General features: G+C 39.8%; 1 protein-coding gene and 1 long non-coding RNA gene across 4 annotated transcripts; one reads left to right on the top strand and one right to left on the bottom strand.

The window, feature by feature from the left end:
• The first annotated feature begins 992 nt into the window (after positions 1-992).
• tent4b (terminal nucleotidyltransferase 4B) lies at positions 993-19,531 on the top strand. The gene is made up of 12 exons (XM_026293313.1): positions 993-1,870; positions 11,643-11,766; positions 12,978-13,024; positions 13,763-13,883; positions 14,910-15,017; positions 15,456-15,584; positions 15,749-15,962; positions 16,114-16,240; positions 16,530-16,633; positions 16,836-17,041; positions 17,151-17,297; positions 17,568-19,531. The coding sequence occupies exons 1-12, from the start codon at positions 1,308-1,310 to the stop codon at positions 17,724-17,726; spliced, it is 2,049 nt and encodes a 682-aa protein (XP_026149098.1). The 5' UTR covers positions 993-1,307; the 3' UTR covers positions 17,727-19,531.
• Positions 15,242-20,074, bottom strand: LOC113122193 (uncharacterized). Of its 3 annotated transcripts, none has more exons than XR_004463325.1 (5): positions 20,013-20,074; positions 17,517-17,869; positions 17,167-17,274; positions 16,823-17,054; positions 15,242-15,578 (listed from the first exon to the last, which is right to left on the bottom strand). It is a non-coding gene; the product is annotated as an uncharacterized LOC113122193 (long non-coding RNA). The 3 variants fall into 3 exon arrangements; XR_003294838.2 differs by lacking the exon at positions 20,013-20,074 and adding an exon at positions 19,712-20,006 and having other exon boundaries at positions 17,470-17,869; XR_004463324.1 differs by lacking the exon at positions 20,013-20,074 and adding an exon at positions 19,712-20,006.
• Between the last annotated feature and the right edge of the window lie 11 nt (positions 20,075-20,085).

Raw genomic sequence — 20,085 nt, 5'->3', positions numbered from 1 at the left:
CTTTCTACACCTGACATTATAGTTCTACAACTCAGTGGGTTTGAAATACACAAATCCTGGATAATTTATCATGCTTTGACTGACAGAGTCATGGTTTGGGTTTCCTAGAGCTTTTGGGGAAAATATAACAAAATTGCATACCACTGATTTAAAATAAATTTCAAAGATACATTTGAGTCATACTTTTCAATCTATGAATGAATGCTTTTTTTAAAAAAATAAATTCTGAATTCTTAGAATTTCCACACTCACCCCTGCGGGCAGTCTTTTTCTCCTACAAGCTTCCAGGGATTGCACTCTGCTGGACAGAGATCACAGATGTTGTTCTTGGAATCTGATGGAGACACTACCAGTTTGGGGGTCACAGCTGTATTTCCACAAGAAGCACTATTGCCTTCACTTTCCCCGTCTTCTGTATTTGGCACTTGGTATAATTTGATGCTGCATATTCCTGCAAGAGGAATTGTTTAAAGCAACCTAAAATCACTAAGCATTCATAATGAGCTGAAACAAGTAGCTTTGGCCCCTATAATACAGTTTGTGTGCACATAAGTACTACATTTTACAGTCTAAATGAGTAATTGGTTATGGCCACAAAAAAATCAAAATTAACTGAATGAAAAATTATTTACAGCCCCATTAAGAGTCACATCCTGTTACCTGTAAGCTTTTTAATCATGGATGTGTTAGGATATTTATAAAATTACTTTGCATTTACATGTGAATTTGATTTCAAATTCAAATTCAAGGCTATCCAATGGTATGTAAACTAAGGTTGGGGATTAGCTCTGTCAAAAATCTGTGCACCTCAAGGTGAGAAAAAAAAACGTTTACATTATGGCAGCTTATACTTTGCTCCTATTACTTTAATAATATATAATAATTTAGACATTATGTAATACAAAGCAGTTGCGCAACAAATTTCCCCGCCCCTTTTTTAAACCCGTGACACGCATGCGCAGTATCTTCGTACACTCCGCCATTGAGGGACCCAGGATCGGGAGGAAAGGGTCAGAGGCATTTCGACAGGCAGCAGCTGCACGTTTCTCCTGTATTCACCCTGAACTTTGCCTTGAGCCACGCTCGCACTCTTGTCTCGTTTCTGTGGATGACTGTGTTTGACAGCTGTATATGGTCACTGCTAAGGACCGTGTTTTTACCGTGTTTTAACGCTAGAAGTAACAGACAGCCGAGAAGCTCAGCTAGAGGCTGTTGCAGGCTAGCTAACGTTAGCTAGCGACCTGGCTAGCTGCACACGAGCTGAGCGTCGCTCGGTGGTGGGGTGGGGGGGCCTACAGTCTCGTTTGATGGATCCGAGAATCGCCTGGTTTCAACCAGAACAACGTGGACCCGCTAACAACCTGTGGATGCAGATTTGGGAGACGACACAAGGGATCGGGTACTTGCATGTTAATAATAGCTACACCGCTGGATCTCAGAACACATCGAGCTTGAAAGCGACCATCAACGGGGCGTCGAGTGCCGTCTTCATCAACAGAAACGGGGCATTGGACTCGAACACCGTTATCGGTGAAGCCAGGACCCAGGGGATGTCGACCTCAACGGGGGACGGAGAAATAACGGAACAGCGAGACTTTATACCACTGGAAACCAATAGCAACCACAACAACCGAGCCGCTGGCAGGGGCGGTGTCGGCGGTGGGGGACAGCAGCAGGGCAGTGGGGTCGCTGTGCTTTGGAGGGGGGTGACGGACGGACACCCCAACAAAAGGAAAAGGGACAATAAAGCTAGCACTTTCGGATTCAATTCCAGCCTCTTGAACAGTGGCAGCGGGTCCAACACGGGAGACTGCGATGGTTACACGGGCACACCATGGAAAGTCAGGAACTACTCGGATGGAATTATAGGGTAAGAGAGAGTTCAGTCGATCGGAAAACCCGTATGATTTTACGGGACCTGGTTCACAGTGGATCCCAAAGTGGGCAAAACCTCCGCGTTTGTGAGTCAGTTTGGATACTAGGGAATCCCATGTAAAGTCGAAGGCAATTAGTTGTGATTTAACCAGTTTTAAACACCTGCATACTAAAATGACTCACGTACACATCTGAGGTTGTTAATCTCACCCCACCCACTGAATCCACAGTCAGATAACTTCTTGTAGTAACAAGAAAGATTTGTCACGGGGAGTCAATCGAGGAATGAAAAAACTTCATCAGGGCATAGTCAGAATTTATTCCTTAACTTAAAGTTATAGATCGTTTTGTTTCAATCCAACATTTGCACAAATTATTTTAAGTGTAATCCTCAAACAAACTTAATCAGAGTTTTATATTTTATTGACAATATTAAAACATCACAGTGGATTTGAAGAAACTGCATAGGCCAACACTGTTCCAGCACTGTTGTATTCTGGGTAAATTTTCATAAAATACACTGCAAAATGCATCAATAATTACCAATTGAAGCAACCACTCTGACTTACTTTTTTTATTACAGTTTTTTGATAAATATTCAGATTGAGGTATAAACACGTGACACCCAATGCACTTCAACAGATAACGCTTTAGCATACTGTGTAAAAAGAACACATCAACTCTAATCTTGTAGATTTTTAATCCTGGCATTATGGTATTTATTAAGAGCTTGCAAACCAAAACCTGAGTACCTGTGTAAATTACAAGCTAAGTTACATATCTGAATAAACTGGTGTCTTAATAACAAATTAATTTAATTGGAGAGAGCCAAGTGACCACATTAAGGGGATAATAGGGTACTGCCCCAAACGAGAATGACACTTGTACTAGGTGCGTGTCTCCTTAAGCCCACAGATATCAGACTTAAGGGAAATCATCCAGTATTTGCCAAGTTTGTCAAACTGGTTTTGCATACTGTGTTAAAATTTCTAAACAAGCAAAAAGTTGTTTAAAGTTGGTAAAAAAAAATACTATAATGAAGTTATACACGCTACACAGATTAAACTGCTGGCAAATAGAAGACTAAGGTTGACAAATGAATCTTTGCTATGTTGGCTAGCAAGTTTGAGGCTGCGTTCAGCCCTTTTCACACATTTAAATAAAGGAATGAGTTATATAACGGGGCCTGGCAAAATGAAGTGTGGTGCAAGAACAAAAAGTTGGTGTGGTTCAGCAATGTTATGTGATGTCATCTGGCAAGGCGCTGCGTTGGCTGCATATAAGTGCGTATTCTGGGTGTATTAGTTGGTAACGTGAACATCGCGTACCTTGAGATCATTGCAATTGAACATATCACATTTGCTGCCATGGTAACTTTGTGTAGTTATAAAATCCTTTCTGCGAGTATTACAAACCACAGTTTAATGTTTTGCTATATATTGTCTTACGAGTATATAAAGTAATGGTAAAGGTCTTTTTCTGTGCGGGCTTGAGTCTGTTGCATATGCACCCCTGTTCCTCAGCAGTTATGTACTTGCTATGTGGACTTGGTGCATCCCTCTCAAAATTTAAAACATTGCAATCTGAAGCTGCAGTGACAGCTCACGGTTCAATCTTTATCATTGGTTAGTTCATCAGCCGTAACTCAATGCAATTGCTTTCTTATCCAAGGCGCCCTCTACAGTTTGAGCGAGACACACACATGGGTGTGACTCATTATGAGATGAATTTATCATAATCCAGTGTGTGTGGAGCTGACAAGAAGTCAACAGGAGATCTAATTAACCAACTTTAGTAGGCACTGGGAAGCCATCTTTGAACATGGTATCCAGTTCTCCTTAATACATGGTGCAATTATGTACTCAGTAATTGTTGCAGACCAGGGATCACCAACCCTGGTCCTCAAGAGCTACAGTCTTGCTAGTTTGCCCGATATCCCTGCCCTGCCCACTGCTGATTACCTGGATCAGGTGTCTTCAGCTAATCAGAAACCGGAAGGGTAGGGATAGTTGGGAAAAACAGCAGGTCAGGACCAGGGTTAGTGACCCCTGTAACGTAGACAATGTGCACACACCTGCATAGATCTCGGTCATGTTTCGTTAACACTTTTCATCTTTCTGTCAACTGTTGTTCTATGTCTTATATCAGAAATGATATCTGTTTCCATGCACCCCACATTCCTCTTCCTCCCATTTATGCAGAAGGTGGTGTAACTCTTAGTGACAGATATTGCTCCTGAAATTTTGACCAGATCAGAGAGATTAGACCTTATTGTGGATTCAATTGAAAGGCCCAGTTTAGTGTATCTTTGATATTAGTACTGACCTGAGTGATGTTTTAATTTATGCTTCATGCATTTCTGCTTGTCAGTTTATGGACAGCCCCATTTTCACTTGGTTTGGTAAGTGACTCAGTGAGTCGCCAACAGACCACGCCTCTTTCACTGAGTGTGAGATTTGTTTTGTTACTGAGATTGTTCTGACAGCTGTGGCTATGTTGTTGCTTATTTCAGAGCTATTCCTTAAACAATAACCATCAGTATTAAGCCACAAGGCATTTGTTAAATAATAACTATGTTGTTTCCACAGCTCAGGTGGTTTTAGATATAAGTTAGCAGAAATATTTTGGTGGGTGGGGTTCTGTATGACAGGCCTTTTAGGTGCAGAGATTTGCCCCTTCCCCTCCCTTTGCTATTAGACATGTGTAGACAAGCAGAACACCAGAGTGTGGAGCTCACTCTTTGGCTGATCCTCATTTATAGTAATATGGTAGCTCTGTGTTTGCATAAGGACATTCCTTAGTGATTAGCGCTGCTAATACCAGAACGTGAACCTCAGAGCCTTCATCACACTCTTGTCAAACCGTACCCTGGTAATTCACAATGCTGACATGCTCTGCTCTCTCCCTGAAACTGATTTCAAAATATATATTTATAGAGAAATGGTATGTATGTGGATGTAAACAGCTTTTGTTTCGTTCCACTGTTAAATGCCCACTCATAAATCATGTTTTGTTGTTTGGGAGAAACAGTGAGATGTGTGGAAAAGTGACAAACATCCAGTTCCATGAAAAAATAGTTCTGGTGGTTTTGGTCACTTGATTTACAGTTTTACAGTCTTAAAAATGCCATAAGACAAGAATGGAAGGGAAACAAACTGTACACAGTCCTGTGACAGGGTTGCTGTTGGTGTTGTTTATACTGGTTAGTGACCTCCCTTGGTGTGATGAACAGCTGCCCACTTGTCTGTAATGTTATCTCAGCTGGGAGAGTTGGTAATAAGGCCACATCGCAGATTTTTTGTAAGGAGAATTCAAAGAAATTGAATATTGAGAAACTTTACCGCAGGATTTGAAATTTGATTGCTCCCATTGTTTTTGCTTCCCTTTTTGTTGTAAACTTAAGAATCAAGTAGCAAAAACAGTAAAGATGGTTCAGTTCAAATTAATTCACTGTGTGACAGTCTGGGCACTATATATGGACATGGGAGTTGACTAGAGAGACGTCACGCTCTTCCAGGCTTTCTGGGACTGAGTAAGTCCCAGCAATCCGCTCTCCTCATGGTGGAACAGGATCATTGTTTACATGCTCCACACGGCCTCACTTCCACAAAACATAGCCAACCCTCTGAGGAGGAAACCTGATTCCCTTCAGTGTGTATCCAATGAGCTGGGGAGCCCAAAGGGAGTGTTTAAACCTCATTTTCTACTTGTGTAAAAGAATGATTTTGATTTCCTTATATGGGTACAGGAAGTTAGTGGGGCCTGGGAGCACTGTGGTCGATTTCTGTCCTGCTGGAACTGTGTTCTGATCTGATTTTTGTTTTGTGGGTTTTTATTGTGTAGGCAAGATGCAATGTTCCGAAGTTCCAGTCCTTTTATAACAGAGAGGCATTGTGAGAGCATGAATTCAGAGTGCTAGGTGGACTTGCTAGATGAGAGTGTTGTTTGTCTGTATGAACTAGACAGTCCTCGTGTAAATTGCCCTTCTTGGCATATTATTATTATTATTATTTTTTTTTTTAATTTATATGTGGACAGTTTCAGTGGAATTGATCTGGTATTTCCTAGGTAAAAGAGAAACAGCACCCTTTTAAATGGGGAAATGGGTGTGGTGAAGGGATCATTTTCTAGGAATTCCAAAAGCGTCACATCAGCACTTATGTAAATATGAGTCTAATAGCAGAAAAAGATCATTTAAATGTAATGTAATGACTGGATTGGCTTAGCGGAGCAAAGTAATGTTAGAATGGTAGCTAATTCCAGCTTACCATTAGCTACTGCAAGTCAGTCAACCTAGCCAGCCTCTCTCTACTAAATTGTCCGCTTAAAGTTTGCCAAATGGATAGGAGAAAATCTAAGCTGTGCAGGAACCATCTTTTAAAATTATTTATTTGTCTCTACTGGTTCAAATGAGATTTCTTTACATGATTCATTAACAGGTTTTATTGAGATTTATGGCCGGATAAATATTTATCACTCTGGTTTGTTAGGTTGATGAGTTTATGACTATTAGTTCACTGTTTTGAAAGCTTTCTGACAGTGTTTATTTGAATAAAGTTGTTAACTAGTTGTTAGTTCATTCACAAGAGGTCTGTGTCCTGTAATTTACATAGATCTCCATTGTAAAATTTTCTTCATTGTAATAATCCCTCTGACCTCCCAGAGCTCAGCTGTCATGGACCTGGACACCTTGACTAATAGCTTTGTCACAGAATATGTTACTTCCTTAACCTCCATCATCCCTTATTTTGCCTGGCTCTCTGCGGATGCAATGGTATGGGCTTCTGCTGTGTTCCTCTGACATCATCATATCTACTGAATGCCTTTGTTTGTGCAAAGCAAGTTTATTCCTGTGGCCCAAAATGATAGTAATGACTGACTATCTGCACTTGATTAATTTCAGTGGAGCCTGGTGTTGGCAGCTAGTTTGCAGTGGTGAAGCAGAACATCACTTGCAGGCTAATGAAATGTGTGGTTAATCGCTGGCTGATGAGTAGCTCTGGCTCATGGTTTTATTGTCGCTGTCTTTAGGAGATTTATGACCCCCAGCATTATAAGTACAGTGCTTAGTTCAGCTTCCATTGAATTTGACATCTATGTCACACACTCTTTTTCCCTGCTGGCTTACTGGCTGGCTCTCAGCCAGCACCGGTTTGTGGAGAAGGAAACCTGCCTGCTGGTCCGTTGGACTGGAGGTGAAACCGGTCGTCTCTGAGCAGCACATGTGGGCAGCTCTCCATATTTCAGCCTTGACTTTTGCAGTGAGAAATGTGTCCCAGTTCCTGTCCAGTGGAAATCCTTGCCATGCTCCAGTGCATAGCATGCCGAAGCAACACATGGCATCCTTACTTTTTTTTTTTTTTGGTTTGTTTTTTCTCTCATAGCCTGTGTTCAGACTGTGACCTTCTGAGTGTACACAAAGCAACTGGGCTTTGACCATATCTCTGATAATAATTATGTTTACTTCAAAATATTCTGAGAAACGCTTACTACATTGAAGCTATTTCCTGTCAAGAAAAACAATAAACAAGTTAAATGAGTTTGGAATAATTGCGAATTATATATTTGATTTTCTTTTCCCACCATTAAAAATACATTTTGAATTTTTAATAAAAGGCGATTGCCTTAGTTTCTACACAGGTAACAGATGTAACAGTTAACGTTACCATGAAATTTCAAAAAGCTTTGACAGTTAAATATTTACAAGTATGCTCTATTAGTGTAAATTAACACTAATCATTTTATTTATTAGTGTTAATATCCCAGGCCCAGTAAACAATGATTTGTTCTGGCACTAGTATCGTGTTTATAGTCTAACCACTCCTGTTTTGACCACAGTTTCCTGCTGCATCCTGACCAAGACTATCGCTTACAGTCTGTAGTGTTTGGGTTTCTTTGTAACTCGAGCTGTTTTTGTCCCATTGGCCAACACTTTGGGGTCCAGGTCAGTTTATTGATGAAACTTTAATGAATATGCCATCTGCAAGACACTGACACCACTACTTCTGTGTGTAGTTGTTTTCATTTTGCGAACCAGTGTGTAATACGATTGTTTACCTCCTGGCCTACCTTCTCAACCTGGAGTTGTTTGATTGGTGTGCAGCTTCCATACACCAGTGTCACCCATCATCCCACCAACAATCTCATGTTTCAGGCAGGTGTTTCTTGACATGGGAGCTTTGTGTCTTAATGCTTGATGCATCGGGTATTAAATTCTGAAGTTATGTTACAGTGGTTTGATAGACACCTTTGTACCATAGCGCCAAAATATCTGAGGAGTCAGTGAGTAGCGCTCAGTGTGATTTGACAATGACCTCTTTTTCCTTCATTCTACCCAACTTAACAGATGGCTCTTGTTCACATGAAGGCATTTCAGCACCACACCCAATCCTGCCTCTCGCTCTCTTCATTTTTCATTTTCACCTTAAGCATGTCTGACCCTCTGCCAGCTTTTTTGTTTTTCTTCTCGTTCACAATTTCCTAGTTTTTCCTTTTTTTTTTTTCCCTGGCTTTTATAAGTTGCCATCTCACATTTTCTCCTCCTGTTACCTTCCTCTTCCTCCTCCTTTCATAAAGACTGAATTATGCTTCTTGGTGTTGTGGTGCCTTCATGTGGATTCTCTGTAGGAGGGTCCTGATGAAGCTCTTCATGATGTGTTATTTCGCTACACAAAAACATGATGATATGCATCACAGAGCTGGAATAAAAAAACAATTCCATTGCATCAGTGATGGATTGATTCCAATACATGATGTCAGAATGGGGCCAGGTTAGTATCAAGGGCAGACATGGTTTGTTTATTAATTTAAGCATATTTATTCAAGACGTTGAATTTTCCTCAAACCTGGTTAAAATATTAGTGCATTGAATGGAGCTGTGAACTTGAGCTTTGAATTGCACCAAACAATAAGCTGAATGTCATTTTTTTTTATACCCCCAATTATGGTAAAACGTCTGTCAATGCACAACATATTCATGTAGCCTTGCCAACATTGAGACAACAGCTTAATTATTAATCAGTGAGTCTCTGACTTATTGTCCATAGCAGCCATTCAGCCCTTTCCCCCACTATATTTATTCATACTCTAATCAGGCATGCACGGCATATTGCAGACAGCTCCAAAACAACACTAGCATCACTCTAACCAGCACTAACATTACACACAGGCAGTAGTTAGTCAGTCAGCATGACATTTCAGTAAAAGTAGAATAATAATGTCAAAGGAAAGTGCTAAAGAGAGAATAGGGAGAATGGTGAGAACATTTTTCCACCAGGAGCCTCAGCTCTCTGGAAACCTGTTCCATGAGATTACATAACATTACTATGACACGGGCAAGCGGAGTAATCTGATAAACAGTACCAAGGGTCCATGTGCTTCCTAGGCAGGCGTAAGAACAAATTGTAATACGATCCAAGAAGGTGGGGCATGATTTCTGTGCTTTCATCACGTGATGGTAGAGGAGCAGTAGTGGCCTGTTTGCTGTGAAATGAAACCTATCTGTGCTGTTTTGGAGCAGAGACGCTCTCGTCTCAGGGATGTCGGCTTTCTAAAAGAAGAAAAAAAAAAGATTTTCAATGTATTGTATTTCACTGTGATAGAAGCAAAGTGGACAATCATGATATAAAATCATGTAAGATAATTGCACACTTTTAAGTTTGGAAGTACATTGCACTTGAGTGCCAAATGGAACCACATATGCCTCAAACCTGTAAAATCCTTCAGTTCTATTATAGTGCATTAAATTACCTTGAATCTGAGGTTTCTTTTAATACAAAAAGGAGCTACAGTGATCTGTGTTCTCTTAACCATGAAACCACATCTAATGCTGTATTAGCAATGCAGAGTGTAGCTGCTGAGTGGTTTTTTTTTTTTATTCTGAAATGAAACCTAATGTTTCTGTGATGCAGGCTGGAGCCTCTGCACTGTGTACAGGGAAGATAGATCCCTCATTAAAATTTAGAGTAGCTGCTTGTTCTTGTGTTGGACAAGAGGCACTAAATGGAAACGAACCTTCCCTTCCCTTCCTTGACAAAAAAAAAATAAACACAGTTGTGTGCAGTGCGATTGTGATATTCTGTTAAGTAGTTTTTGAAACAATGTGTCATAGTGAGATTTTAATTTAGTTTCAGCTCATTAACAAGGTGGAAATCTCATGTAGTGCTGGGATAACCTCTTATAGCACTTGCTGACATAAGATGCACAAACATAAGAAATAGGATTTCCCAAAGATAAAACCATTATTTCAGTTAATGGATATCTATGTGTGACATATCTATCAAAACCGAAAACTTTCTTTTTTGTGCTTAAAAACGTTTGCTCTCATTTTTCAAGCAAACTGTGAAGCATTTCTAGACGTTTGAGGTTTGGACTGTTGGTGAAAAGAATGTATTTTCCCTAGATGGTTAGTTCACCATCAGCCTTGCAGTGCTGCCTCTTCTGGGCTGAGTGTATGTGAGACCCAAGAAATAATCTAGGTGAAACCCAGTCAATTTTGACTGTTGTCAGGTAATGAGTGCTTGTTACATAAAGCCCACACAGCAGACACACACACTCTGCTCTCTGGGGCGTAATCCAAACAGCTGTCAGTCAGTGTAGGATAGCTGCTTATGTTTTTCTTGTCCAACGCTCTGAGGAATGCTTTGCTTTGCTTTGCTGCTTTGTTTAGAACAGCAGAATGTCATCTTTCCCCCTCTACTTCTTTATCGTCTGCCAAAGGGAGAAAGCCTACTATTGACCTAATCTGGGTTTCTATGGCTGTTTGTGAACATATTCATGTGTACGTGCATGTGTGTGCCTACATGTTTGTGTTCTTATCTGTCCACCCACATAGACTTGTCCCTGTGTCGATGTGTGTGCAGAGAAACTGGTCAGTGAAAAGGTCAGAGCGTGTGGGCAGAGTGACCTGTTCCAAGGCCAAATGTGGTCCCCTTGCTTTGCCTGTCCTGAGAGCAGTGTTTTTTGCTGACATTATTCTGGGGACACAGATTTTGCTTTGCACTGTAGTTTACCAAAAAAGCAAGTTGGTTTGGGATGATGTCAAATTACACTGCTACTGTTCCTTGAGAAGATAAAACCCTTGCTTCTATAGCACAAGAGTTCAATGTTTTGCTGGTGGACAACTACCAACATGATCAAAATCTGTTTTTTTCTTTTTTGTTTGTTTTTTAACAGAGACTTTTGTTTGTCATGGGAAGGTTGACTTTTTTTTTTTTTTTTTTTGCAACATCCTACTTTACATTCTGCTGTTATGTAAGTTTATATTGGCCTTGTTACTATGGAAAGAGGAACTGCACACATCTTCACATCCTTTATTGGTAATCATTTATTGCACTACACCCCTATTGCGTATCACGTATGATTTATTTAACCAGCTTTGATTATTGGACATGCAGAGCAATCGAAGGATAATTTTGAGGTTACTAGTAATCTTTCTATGGATGTAAGGAGAAGAAGCTAGAAGGCATATCTTCCCTTAGTGGACAAACTATTATCTGGGTGTCTTTTTATAAATCAATTAAGCCTCAATTTCACTTCTCATAGATCCATTTACACAACTTCTAGCTCAGCAAGTCTCTTGGTGCTGTGGTGCCTTAGATCAATTGCAATAAATTCAGTTCTGTGTAGAAATGTGAATGTAGTAGTAGTAGTAGTTTATCTGTAACTGTGAATTTGTTTTCTTTTTTTTTTTAATCTTGATGTATGTGTTTTTATTTCCACATTCTTCCTGCCTTCTTTAACAATGCTCTTTCCTTTGTGTTGTGCAGGTTGCATGAGGAGATCATTGATTTCTATGAGTACATCTCTCCATGGCCAGAGGAGGAGAAGATGAGACTAGAGGTGGTGGACAGGATCAAGGAGGTCATACACGATCTGTGGCCCAGTGCTGAGGTACCCATCACCTCTGACACCAGAAAATATACAGACCCCGTCATCTGTTCAATCTGGCTGGCACAGTGGCTGAGTACTGCGATCAGGCTGCCTTGGTCTCAGTAATTTGCAAAGCTCAGTTACCACAGTAGGTAGACGAAGAGCCGACATTAAGCTAATGGCTATGATCTTCAGCCTTCCAGAAAGAATCTCCTTGTTTTCTTTTATCTTGATGCTGCACATTGCTCTCTTTGAATCATCTTAATCAGCAGCACTTCAGGCATTCTTGAGTGACTTTGATCCTGATGGTAGAACAGTACACTGCAAAGTATGTCTGCTCTGTGTTTATGAATTATTATCTTGCCAGCTTGTCTTGGTCAGCTGTGCCAAAAAAAATTGTTGATTAAAGCATCTAAAGTTTTACTGCAGCTTGGGCTTGGCCAAACATATGCCACAAGTAAAAGTTTGACTCGAGAGTGCCAGACGGAACAAAAGCACAGCTCACCTTTGTGTCCACGTACAGTTACCTCACCCTTCACAGAAGTCTCAGGACTTACTTTTCATTTATGCATTCATTCATTTGCAAACAAGGCTCTGCAATCAGCTTAGCCCTGGACATGTGACTGGGCTGCTAACCAGAATTTATACTTGTGATTGTTGTGGCCTGTAGAGAGGAGGTTTAAGGGAGTAAAGCTGTGATCAAGGCTTAAGTCTATTTTTGTTCAGACCACTTTGTGTGTTTAGTAGGATGGAAGGTTGAAGATACTTTAGTCCCTTCAGTAGCAGTGGCTAAAGGGGGCGTTTTGTATGTAAACATCCCGTCAGTTCTGATTTTCACACCAATGTGGCAAAAAACCAAGCATATCCATTAGCTTTTGGAGACAAAAAACCAAGAATATCCAGTAGCTTCTGGACCACACCCATGCTTTCTGTGCAGGCTTATTATTCAATCACTGTTACACTGTACATCATTTGGAAACAGGTTTTTGTAGTAGTGAGGTGTAGCGTGGGAAAAAAATCAAAGAATGCTACCACAATGTTTGCTTGATGACAGTTAAATCTTCCTGTCAGTCTGTCAGTCTTATCAGAGAGGGCGCTAAAAGGTTTGACTACAGTTAAACATGTTAAGAATATTCAGGTGTTTGATGTTTGGCTGCAATGTAATTTATTTCAGTCATTAAATAGAAGTGTTTATATGTGCGTAACTGTGTGTGTGTCTCGACTCTCTCCAGGTTCAAGTGTTTGGAAGCTTCAGCACTGGACTCTATCTGCCAACAAGGTGAGCTACTTGGTTTAAACCAGCCAAGAGATTTACACACACATGCTTGTTTTATTTATTTATTTTTTATCATAGCCAAGCTCAGTGTGGACTGGTGCCCTGCTGAAAATGCGTAACTCGGTTCTTGAGAAACTGCCATGCTTAGCCACCAACTAATTATTTGCTTTTGTTTTGAGGAACCAAGAGGCTTAGTCATTTTTAGCACTGCTGATCCTGGATCTAAAAAAAACAAACAAAAAAAAAAAAACAAACAAAAAAAAAAACCTACCCCCCAGGCACACAGGCAACACAAACATCACCTGGATTAGTGGACTCTTGACATACTTAGCACTTTGAATCTAAGATATTTGTGGACGCATGCATTTGACCAGGTGATCTGTGTTGGGTTCGACGTGTCTCTTATTGGGAAAGCATGTCAATGTTTCAGCTACAAGGAACAAACATATATTCCTGTGTCCTGTGAGTGCTTGTGTATAGCAAACAAAAAACACACATGCACATTGCTTTTCCACAAGAGGGAAGCAAAGCCATGTGTCAGCAGCAGTCCACCAAAAATGACATTTTTATTGTATACCAACTCCTGCTGAAAGAAGAAAATAAAAAATGTTATGGAGTTTGGAGTAAACATTTGATATATGAGAAAAATACACATGCTCAATCATGGCTCTTGTTTTTCTATAAGTCGCTCTTTTACGTAACAGAATGGAACTAAAACAGTTTTCTAATTTTTTCCACCAGTGACATTGACTTGGTTGTTTTTGGGAAGTGGGAGACTCTCCCTCTCTGGACGCTGGAGGAGGCTCTCCGGAAGAGAAACGTTGCAGATGAGAACTCCATCAAAGTTCTAGACAAGGCCACGGTAAGACTACACTCAGTCATAAGTGTGCATTGTGTTACAAAAATAGATTTATTTTGTTAGGAGTTCGATAGATGGTGATTTTTATGAAATAAGAATCTTTTTCAAGCCCACTGTTTTTTAGCTTATGGAAATCTGACCTATTCACATGGAAGAAGTTCGCTTTTGCAACTTGTGTGAGATTTTTGACTATATACCCATGCACAACTTTCTTGGAACAACCAGGTTTTGTGAATTATGTTTGTACATAATTTTCTAGGTGAAATAAATTCTCAGCTTTTAAGTGTTTTTCTGCCAGATGTATTTACTGGATTCATGACAATAATATGGATTTTTTTAATAATAAAATTTGTGCCCGTCAGTGTCCCTACATGTCCCACTTGATGACAGTCTGACAGATTATAGTCAACAATAATTTTTGCAGTCCTTAATCAGTATATTAGTCAGTTTCACAAGCTGTAAGTCATTCATACAAATGGTCATGACAGTTTGAAAACCCTGGCAACACTGGTTAGCATATTTACTTAGTATGAACTTGATGATTATATTTGACCTAAATGAAAGAGATATGTTTACATATATAAATACACATATTTGTGGTAGTGTAGATTGAAATTAGTTCATTACTTTCTATCTGATCACGTTTTAAACACTACTCTCACTTCTCTGAATAATTTGTGTTAATTTTAAACAGCATACAGGCAGGATTTTCAATTCCATTTGAGTTTATTTCATTTCTGAACTTAAAGGATTTGAATAAAGCTTTTTTTCTTTTGTGTTTCCAAGTTTGACTTTTATTGAGGATTTTAAAGAGCGGATTAGCATTTAATATATGTCCATGCTCAAGGATCTCATTTAGGGATTAGCTCAAATGTGGGATATGTGTATGGTTTCATGTGTTCAGTAGATTTAAATTACCTGTTTTATGAATGCAGCTTTATTTATGTCTGTCAACACAGTCAAGACTTGTGTTGGTACACTGGTCCAGAATTATTCCTCTCTGAGTGTGTAATGTGCGTGTGTTCCCAGGTTCCCATCATCAAACTGACTGATTCATTTACTGAGGTCAAAGTGGACATCAGCTTCAACGTGAAGAGTGGTGTCAAAGCCGCTCGGCTCATTAAGGAATTTAAAGAGGTGTGGCTTGCAGGAGCATGTGCAACCAACAAATGTGTGCGTGTGCGTGTGTGTGTGTGTGTGTCTTTTGAATGTATAACAATCTCCACTAATAAAATATACATATTGTTACAGCATTATTGCAGCTTGCCTGACTTAACTAGTAAATAGAAATGTAATTGGTGTCCTGCTTACAGCATTAAAGACAAATATATCAAATATATTTACTTTTTTAGAATGTCAGGGTTTATTAAATTTTACATAATTATTTCATAACTCTTTTCAACAGACATCACAAACAAGTATCCAAAGCAAGATGTTATTGTAAAAGGACCTTTTTTGTTTAGAACAGGCCACTAAAAATCTCCTCTAGAGAAATTCCTGCTTTCCTCTAGAGGGCACTGTAGACTTCAAAGGCCTTTCCTTACTGTGTACTTAGGGTTGTGTTTTCTCCTGCAGAAATACCCTGTGCTGCCTTACCTGGTGCTGGTGCTCAAACAGTTTCTACTTCAGAGGGATCTCAATGAGGTTTTTACTGGTGGAATCGGCTCCTACAGTCTCTTTCTTATGGCCGTCAGCTTCCTGCAGGTCAGATACGCATGGTCATTAACAAGAGTGTTTAATGTCACATTATGCTGTTTGTGTTCTGTCTTAGTACTGCACATTATTTTTCTTAACTGTTCTTTTTTTTCTGTTTATTAATTCATTGTTTACCAGTTGCAAAAATTCACTCATTTCGCATTCTTTTCCAGCTTCACTACAGAGAAGATGTATCCAATCCCAACATCAACATTGGGGTTCTGCTCATTGAGTTCTTTGAACTCTATGGTCGACACTTCAACTACCTGAAGACAGGCATCAGAATAACAGATGGAGGTAGCTACGTTGCCAAAGATGAGGTTCAGAAAAACATGATGGATGGTTACAGGCCCTCCATGCTCTACATCGAGGACCCGCTGCAGCCAGGTAGGAACATTAGTCACTAAGAATAAAGTTTAGGAAACCAGATTGTCTTTAAAAGGTTAAAAAAATTTACTTCCCTTTCCAGATATTGAAATGTAGTATATTGGCTGGTTGTCTCATTTATACAACTGACCATCTCTTTTGTGTCCATCAGACAATGACGTTGGCCGGAGTTCATATGGTGCCATGCAGGTGAAGCAGGCATTTGACTACGCTTATGTGGTGCTCAGTCACGCTGTGTCACCCCTTGCCAAGTACTACCCCAATAATGAGACGGAGAGGTAAGGAGATAATTAGAAATATCATGAGATATCTTCTGATTTGGATTAGTGCTTTGTCCTTTAGGCCTTTTAGTTTATTGTTGCAGTATTAATTCATTAATTGCCACTGGAGATTTAATAACATTCATACGATAGGAACATTTTAGTTACTGTTCTTGTTATGATGTATTTTACTTAATAATAATGAAAATATTAAATCATTACCACTAAAGAGTTTCTTCTGACTGCTATATAAACACAAGCAAATAAACGCAAGTTTTACAAGTAGTCCTCCTGTGTCCTGTCATAGCATACTGGGCAGAATTATCCGGGTCACACAGGAAGTGGATGAATACAGGGAGTGGATCCGAAAGAACTGGGGGAGCCTGTCTCAGAATGATCAGACCCTCAACAGTAAGTAGCAAGTCTTAGACTTTTTTGCATAATTAACATACTATTTCTTATAGTCCTGTCAAAACAAAAAATTGACACAGATTGAGAAAAGAGGTAAAGGTATGAGTGAAAGTCAGTTGGACTCAATGTGGGCTGGACCTAGTGCTCTAAGAAAGCAGCGCTGACTTTTGTGTCAATATTTGTCCCTACTCTGTTTCTGTAGGAAATGACGTCACACTGTCCCAGCAACTCGATGAATGCAACAACAACGTTTCAGATGACGAGGATGTTGTAGTTCTACCGTCGGCTCCCCACAGCAAAACTTCCTCCAACTCCTCCTCTCCATCTCCTTCACTCCGCTCCTCCTCCCCCTCTTCCTCTCCGCTGTCACCTTCTTCCACATCCTCCACTACCAGCTCCAGCGATGCGGTCCGTCCTGCAGCTATAAAAACACACACCACCTTCAAATATTGTGCTGTTGGATTTGTCTTGCTGTCAAAATGCTATTTATTCATATAATTTTTTCGATTTTCCCCAGGACTCCGATGGCACACCATGCAAGACAGCGAAGCAGCAGTCTGGCCGGGGCTCTAGTGCCCACAGAGAGAAGTCTGGTGGCGTCAGTAATCACCGAACACAGAACCATAATACCAGCACTCCATCTGCAAACACCAAGGGAGGAAAGGTACCCTCAGCTTTGCCATATTCAAGCAAATATTTGAAATGTCTGGTTACTAAACACACCACATTAAAGTGAGTCTGCGCAAATACGTAATTCTTGTAACACATTTGTAATATATATATTTTTTTTATTGTGTAATTGTTGTCTTAGTAAAGATGTAGAACATGAAACATACTTTTTGGATATTTCTTTACCATTACCAGCTTTTACTGTATTGAATACCTAAGAGGAATGCTACTGAAACACTGATCTGTGTTTGTGCCCTGATTCCAGGCCAGGATGTCTCGTTCCAACCGTAAGAGTGGCCATCACGGACCGCAGAGCTCCTCCTCCAGCACCAAAAGTCATCCAAGCAGCAAGCCACATCAACAGGGCAACAGCAAAAAGAGGAAAAATGTGCGTGACTCTACACAAGAGGACCTCTGCAGATAGGGAAGACCTCGCCTGCCCCAATCCCCCGTCCTTGTCTGGAACTGACGGTCATGTTCCACTTCTGCTGCCAGCCTCAGGAGGTTGTTAGTGGTATTAAAACATACAGTATCTGTCCAGTTTTTCGGGGTGACAAGCAACAGTTTCTAGCAGAAAAAAAAAAGAACAAAAAAAGCCAAGATTGTTATAGGAAATGGGGTTTAATTTCTTGGACCTGAACTAAAATCACAAAGGATAAATGCTCATTTGCTTCCCAACAGCTTCTTTTATGGAGCGCTTTTCCTTCCCACAGCCAGCACCTGCACAAAACGTCTCTTACGCCTCCTGCTGTACAGGAATAGACAGATTTGGTGTCTGGAATCTACTCTGAAGCAATATCTGGAGCTTCTGGCTGGAATATAGGATTAAAAATTTTATCAAAAAAAGTACTGTAATGTGTGGCTTAAAATATACTAAAAATGTTATGTTGAATGACAGACAAATATATACACAAATATGTTTTTAAGATGGTAACCTTACAATGCAATCAGTAAGAGTGGGGCATAACTTATGCATGAGATTTCTTTTTGTTGGTTGATTTTTCTGTTTCTGAATCTGTTTCGTTATGTCTGAACGGGTTATACAAAGATTTGTACAAAAATGCATCAGAAAAAAATGTTAAAAACACATAAGATGAGATTGTTTCATATTACCTTTTTACAAGATCAAAGACATGTAAACATGCACATCTTGTGCCCGCAGCTTTTTTGGCCAAAGCCAAAAGCTGGTTTGGGTCCCATTGCCAACATAAATCATCAGCATCTACTTTAACTTCTGGTTGCTCTCTGTGAGTGTGCTACAACCTTACTGTTTAGCCTTGAGTGAGTCAGAGCTCACATACAGCCCTATAGATGACTAGGTGGAGTCTGATCTGTCACCCAGCTCAATAGCACACCTGCACCAGTCTAGAGGCTTTAAGATTACAGGTTTAAATGAATAAGGGGTGATAATGATTTTATTGAAGAAAAAAAAAAAAAAAAAAAAAAATCCTACACTTGAAAAAAAAAATGTGTTAATACCACTGTGGGTGATAATTTGTTCCTTTGGTAATTTACCTACTACAAAATCATTTGTATTTGTTAAATGTATTTATTTTTTTATTAATTATATGAACATAGTATGGATAAATGTACTATTAACATTAGAGCCCATATGTTTTGAGTCCTATATTTGAAATAGGATAAGGTGGGTCGGGGGGGGTGGGAACAGGTACATTCAGGCACAGTAAAATACCACATTTCTTATTTAATTTGGTTGTTTTTCTTTCAGTGACAGTTGAGTGACCAAGTTACTTTGAAAAGTTTTGAGACCATTTTACAAGTCATATGGTAATCTTTTTTTTTTTTTTTTTAAATGTGGCTGGTCTACTTTAAAGTGAGGAAATTTATTTTTATTTTATAAACTATCATAGCAAGACACATGGCAAAATGTCAGTACTTCTCTGTCCTTACAGTACAGCAGCTAACCTGTAGATGGAGTCATTGTCATAAGTCTTAATCCACACAGAGTTTGGGCTTGTATACTGCATTTGGATGGTTTGGCATTGCGTTATTTTTGTAATTGATCATATCGTGATATCTCAATGGAACGGGCAGCTGCACAGAGAAAACCTGTCAAGCTGAATGCTTGCTGGAGAGAGTATAACACACCAAAGCACAGTGCAGTCCCCTCACTGTATAGCGCCCAAAGGTGATAAGAATCACCCACTGTAAACAAACAAAAAATAAATAAAAACAAGTAAAAAAAAAAACAAAACAAAAAAAAAAAAACTAGTAGCCAGCAATAATTTCCACTTTACATTGTATACCACTCTCTAGAAACATGACCGCAGCTACACCCCTGTGCAAGTTTATTCTTCCGTTTTGAGACAGTGAAGCACATTTGACAGGTCTGTGCACTAACTTCCACCCTGTCATGTCTGGTGTTGGGGAAAAAGTGCGGTACCATACCTCCCCCTCCTCTTCCTCCTCTTCCTCCTCCTCCCTCCGCCTTCCTCCTCCTCACTGTTGCGGTTTAAATGCAGTATATAAGCGCTGGTCTTGTGGTAGACGGACAGGAATAAAGGTGAATAGTTAGCCGTGCCATCTGAATGTCCACTGACCGTTTTTCTTCACTGCAGGAAGCTTCAAACTGTATTCATCTGAAACGTTTTTTTTTTTTTTCTGCAGCTATAATTCATGCAATAAAAACAGTACAATTAAAGCGCGTGTTGAGACGTTTTCTTGCGTCGTCTCCGAGCTGTATTCTTACTTTTTCCCCTCTCCTGGGGTGATGGTGGTGGCACGGTGAAGTTGACGCACGTCGAGGCAGTTTGACGTGGAAA

Source organism: Mastacembelus armatus, chromosome 3, assembly GCF_900324485.2.
Source record: "Mastacembelus armatus chromosome 3, fMasArm1.2, whole genome shotgun sequence".
Classification (NCBI taxonomy): Eukaryota; Metazoa; Chordata; class Actinopteri; order Synbranchiformes; family Mastacembelidae; genus Mastacembelus; species Mastacembelus armatus.
The sequence above is the reverse complement of the archived record's forward strand: the minus strand, read 5'-3'. Positions and strand labels throughout refer to the sequence as shown.